Source organism: Mustelus asterias, chromosome 10 (genome assembly GCF_964213995.1).
Source record: "Mustelus asterias chromosome 10, sMusAst1.hap1.1, whole genome shotgun sequence".
NCBI lineage: Eukaryota > Metazoa > Chordata > Chondrichthyes > Carcharhiniformes > Triakidae > Mustelus > Mustelus asterias.
In genome coordinates, this window is record NC_135810.1 from 58,081,865 (window position 1) to 58,094,357 (window position 12,493).

Sequence of the window (12,493 nt, forward strand, 5' to 3'; positions counted from 1 at the left end):
CGATTCACGCCCAAAACAGGTGCAATGGCGATTTAAATGCATTTGCAATAATCAAAACAAATCTTAAAGCCCCGCTACTGGTGCTGTTGCTCTCCATTTCAGGATAGAACAAAGACTTTTTTACATTAATCGCATTGGATATTATCAATACTGAAGGCTTGCATAGACAGATGTTTGATTTATAAGCCAGTTAAGGATAATGGGGGACAAGCAGAAAAGTGACTTAAGACAGTGATCAGATTAGCCATGATCTTACTGAATGGCCATGGAGGCTCAAAGGGCTATGTGCCCTACTTTATACCCTATTTCTTATTAAATTAGATCAGTAGAAAGGTAGATGGCAGAAAGAAAATGAAACAAGCAGAGGGGCTACTAATGAGGATAATTTTGTTTTATTTTTATACATGACCAATGGCAATGAACTGCTTAAAATATAATCACTGAAAGAAACAGCTAGCTTAAACAGTACCTTTTCATAATTCTCTATCAGAATCTCAACCACAATGTTCTGAAATTTAATGTTCATCATAGCTGCTACAGTTTCCTCTTGGGATCTCATTAGTGTTGGTCCAAAAATAACACCCAGGTTGGAAACAGTCATCAGATTTTTTTGACTGTGAGTGGATACTCTGCAATTACATAAAATGCAAATGTTCACTTATTGTATTCAGATGTGTTAGTAAATCACATTAACTCAAAAACAGGCGCAAAGAAAATCTAAATCTGTAAGAGCTGTCGGAATGGTAAGGTTGAAAGAGACCACTACAGTTCATCTGACAACACACCATCTATCTCCAGTACCTTTCAATGACTTTCTCTGCCAAATATCTACCCTATGTCTTCCTGAATACAATCCACCTTCACTGACTTTCTGAATAGTCTGCGTCACATAGTTACCATTATCTGTGTAAAGAAGTTACATCAAGCCATCTGCTCCCATATCACTTTTGGACTGAGTCTACAAGTTCATTATCATTTCCTGAGATTTATGATTTATCCCTCCAATTCAACTCCCCTATGATATTGTTTGCTTTTACCTACTGCTTCCATATGCTGGAATGAAAGATGGTCTCAGAGGTATGCAGGAGTACTTCCTATATTACGTCCTGTGCACGATTACCAATCAGCTGTATTTCCATTATTTATTCATCTTCCAAGATCCTTTCCCAGTCTCAATTTCATATTTATCTGCTATTTTTCAATCTCATCTATTCAATTCCTTCCATATTTGGTTCATCTGTTTCACTTTTACAGTTTAATTGATGCATAACAATTAAGCAGACTGGAGTTGTTCTGAATCCTCATACATTCCTTCAAAGAACCAAAAACCGATGAATTAATTAAATATTGAATTTGGTGCACTTGCATGTGATATTTGGTGCATTAAGAATAATCTATCATAATTATCTTATCCAGAATAAGAATTATGAATTTCCGATAAATCCCCTATTGTAACCCAACCGTTTATTTTTGCTACTTCCTGAGATTGCAGCTTCTTTCTTGAAACCATTTGCCCGCTCCGGTGCCAGTGCAAGGTCCTGTCAGATGTCAGCCATACACCTGATTTGTGCATTGAAAATAGATGTGGGCAAGTAAATTGTGGGCATCTCTCCCCTTAGGGCAACAGGGTGGCACAGTGGTTAGCACTGCTGCCTCACAGAGCCAGGGACCCAGATTCAATTCCGGCCTTGGGTGATGTCTGTGTGGAGTTTGTACATTCTCCCCGGGTCTGCGTGGATTTCCTCCAGGTGTCCAGTTTCCTTCCACAGTCCAAAGATGTGCAGGTTAGGTGGAGATTGGCCATGTTAAATTGCCCCTTAGTATCCAAAGATGTGTAGGTTAGATTAGGCATGGTGAATGTGTGGGGTTACAGGGATAGGACGGAGGAAAGGGCCTGGTTAAGATACTCTGCCAGAGAGTCGGTGCAGACTCAATGGGTCGAATGCCACTGTAGGGATGAGCGCAATTAGATTTTTTAATACATCCAGGTCATCTCTGTTTGGCATGAGTAATTCAGCTCTATCATGTCCCTCAGTTGTCCATCAGCGCACACGTAAATGCATCACTTGACCTTGGTGGGATCATGGTGTTATGAGAGTCATGAAAAGGGGCCAAAATTGGTGTTCTCAGGGATTCCACCTCACGAGGAATCCAAAGCTGTCGTATTCTCGTCAAATTCACTTTGGTCTCAAGGAAAATAAGATTTCGGTAATAAATGTGGTCTTGCCAAGATTACCCGCAACTCAGAAAAGATATCAACAGACAGCAAGATTCTTCATACATACGTAAAGCATCCCAATGGTTTGCAAGGATTCTGTTTTAGGACTATCCTGATGAGATTATGTTGTTCAAAACTGGGTAATATGTGTCAATTATTTCCATACTGGTGACTGTTTATTAAGTTGATGTGTGAGTTTGTAATCAATTGTATTGACTGTTGATGCAGAAGACTAAAAGCTTTACAGTTGCAAGTGCAGAAGTCATTTTGAAGGTACTTTCTTTCTTTAGACCTGCTTTTAAAACTAAGAAATCCGATGAAAAGACTAACAACTAAGACAAAAATTATTTAACGTAAAAGCATAAACTCACTTGGTAAACTTGAATGGGAAAAGGTCAACAACTCAAAATGCAAAGACTACATGCATTACAATGAACAAAATACTATTTTAGTTATAGCTTTGCAATATGTTTCCAGTCACCTATTATTCTCTATCACAAATATATGTGTGACATCTAGTGAATACTGCTAATTCATTAGGAAATGAAGATAGAGTGGCTAACATTATTTTGCAACCTTATCAAACCTTTGAGCTATTCATATCACTCATAGCAATAAGAAATTATTTTTCAGGATATTTACATGTTAATATATATGCTTTGCAGAGTATCTCGCTGAAACAATCAATAGTGCAGCTTTTATTTTGAAAAAACTTTAAAATTAAGAATTGAATTGGTAACTTGAAAATTAATTTAATTGGATGTTACTACATTGCTCAAACTTATATTTCACATTACTGGCATTCCCTGCATGTTTAATTAATAGATTACACCGATCAGTTAACACCAAGGTATCCATTATCATCTACTAAATTTTACTTGAGAGAATTTTAATGGCACTAGACAGCAAAATTATGAAGTATCAAAGAACACCAAATTACATCCTAAGTCTGTTAAATTACATTTCTAAAATGTAACGCAAGTTAGATTAACATCATTGTCATTGGCAGAAGTCTTGTAATAGCTAAAGAAAGATATACAACTCACTTCACTAAATGTTTTAGTAAAAGGTCGAGCATCTCTCTGTTCTTTTCTGGTAGTTTATAAACCAGTGCATGAACAGCACGAACTCTGTAGTTCTGGTCATCTGATTCTGTAGAAAAGTATAATAGATTTAATATATTAATACTTTTTGAAATACCAGCAATATTAGGAGATACATTAATACTTCAGTTTGACATGATTACCTTTTGTTTAAAGAATAATGTAGTTCAAAATAATGGATATCTATGGCCTAATAAGACCACTTGCTTCCCCTTGACAGGTACAACAATCTAATCAATTTATCAGAAAATGGAAGCTGTTCAACATGCCATCTGCAAACTGACTGGCTTGGCACAATGGAAGAACTACCACTTTACTAACTGAATTTTTCTCATCATATATATCATTATATCTGATTCCCTCGTGGTTGGCCCAAAATTTTGGAAATGTCATTATTTCTAAAACAGATTTAAGTTAATACATACAATATATAAATCACTGTCTTCTTTTCTCCACTACCAATTATTTCTAAAACAGATTTAAGTTAATACATACAATATATAAATCACTGTCTTCTTTTCTCCACTACCAATTGCTTCTTAAAACCTCTTTCTCCTCCCTGTTTCCATGAATTATTTCATTTTGTTTCTTTTCTCATTCACCATCAAGTCAGAAAGCACATTAATGTTATTGTCAATAAAACTGAGGATATCCAATCACTTAACCCTCTATTTTCTCCTTACTCTCCAAACTAAAGTTGCCATCTGTTTCCCCTTGCTCTACCTTTACTTCCACACCTCTCTCCCAATTTATTGCTCATCTTCCCTCAGATTCTCTCCAAACTCACTTTGTCTATAACAATTATCTCCTGTACCCTTGATCCCATTCTCACTAAACTGCAGACCCTTAAACTTCCTTCCTGATCCTTATATCAGCGGATGTCGTAATTGATTTCCTTTCAATAACTATCCCCTTCCCTTTCAGCTGTTGGATGGAGTGGAGCACAGGCAGGGCACACTCTACCCCCCCCCCACTCCAGGAGATGGCCTTCCAGCAGGGTTACCACTCCCACCTGAGTTGCAGTGGCAGCCCTGGTCAGCACAAGCACAATCCAGAAGAAGATGGGGCAGCAATGTCAGAAGAAGATGAATGATTTTTTTCGCTCAGCCAGGGTAAGTGAAGTCTCCCACTGGATCCCCTTGCACATTCCTCATACCCCCAACACTCTCTCTCCCTTGGCATTTGCTAATACCAGGCATCAGGTTCCCCCCTCACAATCACCATATTCCCCCAGTGGCTGCTATGCTCCTCACACTCCAGCTCCGACCCATGGCCCACGTATGCCACACTTCATCACCGTCTTAAATGTCAAAACTCCCACCTACACTCTTCCTCTCTGTGTCATTGCAGAACAAGCTCAACTACAACAGGGTAGTAAGTGCAGCCAGCTGGAATCATGCCTGAGTTGAAAACCCTCACATATTTTGAGCAGTGAGCCCTCGAGCTGGCCGGGGAGGAGGAAGACCGTGCATGCACTGCTGGTGAAGTGGGAGCAGCAAAGAAATGTGAGAACCCTCAACACATATGCTGGCATTTCTCAAGTCTTAAGTAATCAATGTTCCCTCCGAATCTGCTGTCACGCACTGATGCCATGTCCCGTGTCTTGCAGGTCAGCCAGTGGCACAGGCCGGACTATCCTCATGCCCCCTGGACGCACTGAACTCCAGCAGTTCAGAGGGGGACTTCACCAACTCCACTGTTGAGGATGCATCGCAGTTGTCACCCGCATCACACCTCCAGCCCCTGACATTGAGGAAGGACGATGTGGAGATGCCGGCGTTGGACTGGGGTAAACACAGTAAGAAGTTTAACAACACCAGGTTAAAGTCCAACAGGTTTATTTGGTAGCAAAAGCCACACAAGCTTTCGGAGCTCTCAGCCCCTTCTTCAGGTGAGTGGGAATTCTGTTCACAAACAGAGCTTATAAAGACACAGACTCAATTTACATGAATAATGGTTGGAGTGCGAATACTTACAACTAATCAAGTCTCACATTGTTTTGTTTCTTAAAGACTTGATTAGTTGTAAGTATTCGCACTCCAACCATTATTCATGTAAATTGAGTCTGTGTCTTTATAAGCTCTGTTTGTGAACAGAATTCCCACTCACCTGAAGAAGGGGCTTAGAGCTCCGAAAGCTTGTGTGACTTTTGCTATCAAATAAACCTGTTGGACTTTAACCTGGTGTTGTTAAACTTCTTATTGAGGAAGGAAGCAGTCAAACATCCGTGCTGCCTGAAAGCAGGTTGGACACTCCAGGTTTCAGCCCTCCAGGGGATACCTCTCAGGCAATAGGGCGTGGAAGTCAGCAGGCCATCTCAGCCTCTGCAGTGGATCCTGGGGATACACCTAGATGTAGTGGGAGGGTCAGGAAGATTAAGAAACCTCAGGCACTTAGTGGGCACGGGTGAATATAGGCAGTAGTGTTGCTAGGTTACCATTTTATTTTGAATGTTTGGCAATAAATTTCACTTAGTTCATCCACAGAGCCTCCACCCTGTCTGTTCATGCCGCCAAGCTTGGGGGAACCACCGCACTCACCCAGCGCCTCATCCCTGCTGAGTGTAAGAATGGCAGTGCTATATCCCTCCCACCCTCTTGCCAGCTCCCACCAAGGAAGGGCACTGCCTCAGCTGCGATATGACAGGAACCCAGGAAAGAGGTAATGGGAAGGGCTGCCTATATATGAGCCTTCACAACCCTTTTAAAGCAAGGGGCACCCTGACATGAATGGCGGTTCTGGGACCCCAAGTCCCGAGTTGAACTTATCTGTGTCCTCTGAGTCCTCTCTGGTACCCCCTGAGCAATGCACAACACTGATGGTACTGGCTCCCTGAGCGCTCACATCCAAAATCCCCTTCGGAAGTGAAGGTGCCAGATTCATGCTTCGGTAGGCCTCTTGCAAATGGTACAGGCATGATGTCACACTGGCGCTCCCTGAATATCCAGTGAGGGGATAAGTCCTGGAGAGAGTGACACATGTCACTAATGACATGTCAATGTATTAAAATGAGCTTTCTGTGGTTCTACGGCATTTCACGCCACTCCACCAGCAACGAATCAGTAAGATCAGAACTCTGAAACTCACTGGCGTGAATCGCGCTCTTCGGATTGTGAGCACGTGCCACCATTCCCACAGACAGAGAGTATGGGCTGAAAATCGTCCCCTATGTAGCCTTGTTATCCTTGGAAAGAGGAGGCAGAAGGAGGACTTGATTGAGGTGTATAAAATTATCAGGGTCTTTGATAAAGTAGATAAGGAAGACTTGTTTCCTCTAGCTATAAGACCATAAGATGTAGGAGCAGAAGTAAAGTCATTCAGCCCATCATGTCTGCTCCACTATTCAACGAAATCATGACTGATTTGATATGATCATCCTCAACTCCACTTGCTGCCTTATCCCCAGAACCCTTGATTCCCTTCCTAGTTAAAAATCTGTCTCTCTCAATCTTGAACATACTCAACAAAAGTAGCAGAGAGGTCAGTTACAGATTTAAGTTGGTAGAAAGATTAGAGGGGATATTAGGAAGAACATTTTCACCCAGATGATGGTGAGAGTCAGGAATTCACTGCCCAGATTGGCGGGTTAGGCAGAAACCTTTAACTCATTTAAAAGATACCTGGATCTACATCTGAAGTGCTGCAATCTGCAAGGCTATGGACCAGATGCTGGAGGTGGGATTAGAATGGGAGGCTAGTTTTGTTTTAGCCAGCGCAGACAGGATGGGCTGAGTGGTCTCCTTCTGTGCTGTAACTTTTCTATGGTTCTGCTGTGGTCCTGTAGTCACCTGATTCTTGTCTCCCTTCAGTGAAACTTGAAATTATTAAATCCAGAGACATAATTCTGGAATCTAGAAAGATTTGGAAAATTATGATGAATGTATCTGCACTTTCCCACTGGCATCTTTTGTAAATATCATTACTCCCATTCCTTTTCCAATTTTCTGCTCCTTTCTCAAGATCTTGTAACCTGGAATATTTAAGCTCCCAATACCCTTGTTCACCCTATACCCACTCCATGCTCTTCCATATTTCCCATGTACTTTCCATATCCACTCATACTCGCCATGTCCCTTCCACTACCCTGGTGAACCCTCCATTGCCATTACCCAGTCTCTATTATAGGCAGGCATCACAATGTCTTTGAAATGGACATTAAAAAGTAAACTTCTATCAATCTAATTGAGCTGCCATTCAAACACATGCCCTACTGAAAAAAAATGAATTCATAAAAGCCATTCAAAAATCAAATCCCCTCAAGTGATGAATTTGACATAAAAACAAATACTTATTCATTTAGCATGTAAAATACATTTGTTTAAAAATTCAATCTTGTAAGATGGTGGTCACCAGGTGTAGCTCAGGAGCCACATTCTGGCATGGCATAGTAGACAGATAATCCTTTCATAAGCTCTTAAAGCTGTCAATCAACATGTGAATACATGCCCACCCCCTTTGAAATAAATAGTCCTTTTGAAACTTAGCAAAGATTTATAATGGGCCCAGGAGTAATAATAAAACTGTTGGAAATATCAGTGATGGAGTCTATAGAAACTGGAAGAAAGTGATCGCCTATTTTTTTATCATCAGATGTCCCATTAATCAAACCTGTATAGGAGCTTTTCTTTTTCTCAGAGTGGAAGTTGAAAATGTATTTTTTCCAATTCAGAAGGGTTCTGGGCATTTACACATCAGATTATTTAACTAGAAATCTAAAACAGTGCTTTCTTCAGTTTTGAATACATAAGAGCACTTTTACCAATGGAAACAAAAATACTCTAATGCATCTCAACAAGAATTCTTGTCAATTTAATGATCAACTTACCTTTTCAGGACAGAGCTTATGATGAATCACAGCAGTTAAAACACATCTACATTACAATACAGCATCTAATAATGACTTTAAAGTTGTCGATACAGTTAACACACAGCTGTTAGAATGTTCCTGAGGCCACAGCAGCTTTTTCCCAATAATCACCAATTCTTCTGCGAGATGTATTTTTTAGGAGTTCCAAAACCCACACAAGTAGAAGAAATGCATGGGAGGGGGTAGATTGGTGAGGGAGAAAATTCAAATTTCCTATTGGGTTCACAGTGGCGAGCCCAGCTTCAGAAGAATTATGTGCGAGGTCATGACCCAAGGCCTCCCTGATCCATGTAAAGATCACGCAGTCGGAAAGGCACTGCAAATTTGAAATTAGCAAAAGGTTCTATGTTTTGTCATTTCCAACCCCGTTATTGTCTCCATCTGCCAATGAAAATCTGATCCAATATATCTAAGAACAATGAGCCAATCATCTGTCGCTGTGAAGAACTAGAACGTTTTGAGGATAGAAAGACACTATATAAATGCGAGTTCTTTCTTTAACTGCACTGGGCAAGCAAAGCACAGTTTCTGAACATCGATTGAGGTTGTACTGTCAACAAGAGAAATCCTCAGGTGAGGATGGTATCATTTACTATATGCTTGATGAGATGTTGGGCAGGGTATTGGCTGTGAGTGCTGAGATCTTCACAAGTAGTTAGTGCTCATACAGTCATTACGGTACAGAAGGCCAGTTCTTGATAGAGAAATCCAATCAGTCCCATTCTATTATTCGAACACCTGCAGCCTGCAACTTTATTTCTCTCAAATGTCCATCCAATTTCCTTTTGAACTCATTGTCTTCACTTCCACCACTCCTGTTGCACCTATTGCCCTAAATCTGTGCATCACAGTCCTTGTATCATCAGTTAATGATAATATTTCTTTGTTGGTCATATCTAAATCTGTCATATTCTTGCCCACCCCTCTTCAATCTCCGCCTAAATCCTCTTTACTCATAAGAGAACAACCTCAGCCTTTCAACCTAAACTTGTAGCTGAAATCCTTAATCCCTTGAATCTTTCTGGTAAATCTCCTCTGCATCCTCATGGATATTCACATCCTTCCTAAAGTCTGTTGACCAGAACTAGGAGCAGTACCCTACTTGTGGCCAATGCAGAGTTCTATAAAGGTTCAGCATAACTTCCCTGCTTTTGGACTCAATGCTTCTATTTATGAAACTCAAGATCTCATGTGCTTTTGTAACTACTCTCTCAATATGTCCTGCCTCCTTCAAAGATCAATGCACGTGAAGCCCAGCCTCCTCTGTCCCTGCACACCCTTTAGAACTGTGCCATTAATCTATATTACCTCTACCTATCTGTTTTGTCGTAATGCATCACCTCATATTTTTCTGCATTATATTTCATCAGCCATTTGTCTGACCATTCTGTTAGCCTATCCATGTCCTACTGCAGCCAACTGGTATCATTCTCACTGTGTGCCACACGTCCAAGGTTTGGTATCTTCAGCAAATTTCAATTTACTCTTTATTCTAATATTGGAGTCAATTATCTACTAAAAGCATTGGCTCTTGCACTGACCCTTGGGGAATACCACTGTCTACCATCCTGTAGTCTGAAAAATAATCATTTACTGCATCTCACTGTTTTATGTCCTTTCATCAATTTTGTTTCCAAGTTGACACTGACCCTCCTGTACCAGGAGCCTCAATTTTGTTAACCAGCCTTGTGTGTGGTGCTTTGTCAAGTTCTTTCTTAAATCCAGAGAGACAACATCCATTGTATTCCTTTCAACAACCTTCTTTGCTACTTCATTAATAAATGCAATTAGATTAGTCAAATATGATTTGCCTTTTAGAAATCCTCGCTGGCTCTCCTTAATTAATTCAATTTTTTCCAAGTCCCTGTTGAGCTTTTCCTTTGAGTATTGGTTCTAAAACCCTACCTAGCACCAATGTTAAACTTACTGAGATACAGCTATGGTTAAAGATCAAAGGATCATAAACTTGAGATTAAATGGAAAAGATCCAGGACCAAAAATTAGAAAACGATTTTCACAGAGGGTTGTGTGTCTATAGAATCTGCTGTCAAGAGTTAATGGTTGAGGCAAAAAATAGAAACTATATCAACATCCAAGGTTACATTGATCAGAAGGATAAAAGAAAAGGAGATGAAAGGATATGGGGAAAAGGGTATGCCAGTATGATTAGAGTTATTTGTTCAATGGGGCTGTGGAGGGGTTCTCAGTTGACGTTACCACTGAGTGGTTAGGTCCTGGAGCGGAACTCCAGCTCGATGGATAGTAACTTTTATTTTTTGTTAAAAGATGTGGATGAACAGCACCAGACTGCCAATTAACTTTTAACAAAAGAGTAAAACATTTATTAAACATGAAAAGATTTATATTACTCCTTCACCCCACTATGACTTCACAGATATATACAGATTTATAAGGATATTTTATATTGTAATATACTCACTAAGTACAGAGTCTAAGTAAACAAATAGGCGAAATGTGGTCAGACACCACTCATTGAAACCAAGCGACAGATGACACCAAAAACGACTTCTGTGGATTTCTCAAAAAATCCTCCTAGATGTTTGTCACACTGTGAGCCAACTGGTCTCACTGGAACTCTGGCTTCCAAACTCCACTCTTGAAGAACACACTTTGAAATCTTCTCCCATACAAGACACTCAGATGCCTTCAGCAAGGATCCACATCCAGGATTTCAGCCTCTTTTTTCAGTATTTCTCTGTCTTGGATTGCCTTATGCTTCCACACAATCTCTCAGGTACGCAGTCATGCCAACAAAACACCACTGCTTCAGAGGTTGTATTACAATATGACCAACCTTAGGATTACTACAAATGTTCGGCTTCTTGCTGACAGACTTCTAGAGGTCTGCACCTTGCAGCTCTATCTTTAACCGGAAGCTTCTCCCTCTGCTCCTTTCTTTAACTTCAGTGAAAAATACCTTGTTCAATTTCTAGTCCTTTGTCTCTTTGACTTCTGTCATCCTGGGATTTCTCTTTCCATCCCCTAGTTTCTAGAACTATCTGTTATTTAGCTTTTGGGACTTCTACCCTGACCTCATTGTTCTGCCTCTCTGCTGGCAGTTTCTGTGAGAGCCACTTGCTTCTCAGACATCTGGTTCCAACTGAACCAAGTGCTTATGCTTTTCAGTACGGATCTCTTTTACCTCTATAATTGGTTTTCCATCATAAACCTTTTATTGCAATTGAGGCAGAGTTTAAAGTGAAACTAAAACCTATCAACATACAGGCACCTCTGTCTAACATGAAGCTAAAGTTTTAACCCTTTCTTAGAACACAAGTACTGAAAAACAAATGAAACTTGTATTTCATTTCTAATACCCACAACACAAATGTAAGTTACGTAAACCAGCTTTGTTTCCTAACAGCAAAGGCTGAGTGGAGTGCCCATTGCTTCCTTCTTCATGCCACCATGGTATTCCACCAGGGACATTAGAAGGCAGCTCTCCTGTCCAGAGGTCAGTTACACCACTTACGTGGCCAATTAAGGTCTTTTTACCACTGCTGCTGGTAAGGTGGGCCCTTTACCATGTGAGGAGACTACTTGGTAAATCTGTCACTTTCCCTGAGGGTTCAGGGTGGGCTTTCCTCTGAATATGGCACTTTGAAGCCAATGGAGGGGCTCCCTGGCAGCAATGAAAGGTCCCCACACCAATACCCCACCTGCTCTCACCAACCACCCTCCACACTCCTCGCCGGAGCCTGCCTGATTTGTGGGGACGACACTGAACCTCACGTACCTTTCTGTAAGGGCAGCATCTCTCAGTTGGGCACAGTCCCTGCAATGCCCATTGCTCCTAATGGTGGCAGGGCTGGGACTGAAGATTTTCTGTCCTCCAACTGGCTTGCAGCTCTACCTCTTAAAGGAATGGGACCTGGACAGCAGTTTATTAGCTATGTGGGCCGGATGAGGTTCCATTAAACTGAAGTGGAATTTACTCTGGATTTCTAGTCATTGCTGCCCCAAAAAGTCCAATCCATGGAGGGTGAAATTATCATGCACTGATCGAGTCAAATGGTCCATTTCTATGCTGTCATTGTAAGTATTTATATGATCCAGAAATAAAACAAAGTCTCCAGTAACCCCAGCAACTATTGGTCTGTCAGTCTGCTGAACTGCCTAAGAAAGCTTAGATATGGCATGATGGTCAGTAATCCAATATCATCCTGTTAATATGGAAGGCAATTGGGTGTCGAAATTGGAACCATGTCCTTTTGAAAAAAGACAACTAACAAGCTATCAAGCTTGTTAAAAAGACAATCTGCAATTTTCTGTTGCTCACTCCAT

General features: G+C 40.7%; 1 protein-coding gene across 1 annotated transcript in view; it reads right to left on the reverse strand.

The window, feature by feature from the left end:
• Nucleotides 1-12,493, reverse strand: part of arhgap42a (Rho GTPase activating protein 42a) — a 330,330-nt gene that overhangs the window by 41,120 nt on the left and 276,717 nt on the right. Inside the window, exons 17-18 of the mRNA XM_078221767.1 lie at nucleotides 3,265-3,370; nucleotides 470-629 (exon numbers count right to left, since the gene is read on the reverse strand). Of these exons, the coding sequence (XP_078077893.1) occupies nucleotides 470-629; nucleotides 3,265-3,370 (266 nt within the window). The remainder of the gene's footprint in view (nucleotides 1-469; nucleotides 630-3,264; nucleotides 3,371-12,493) is intronic.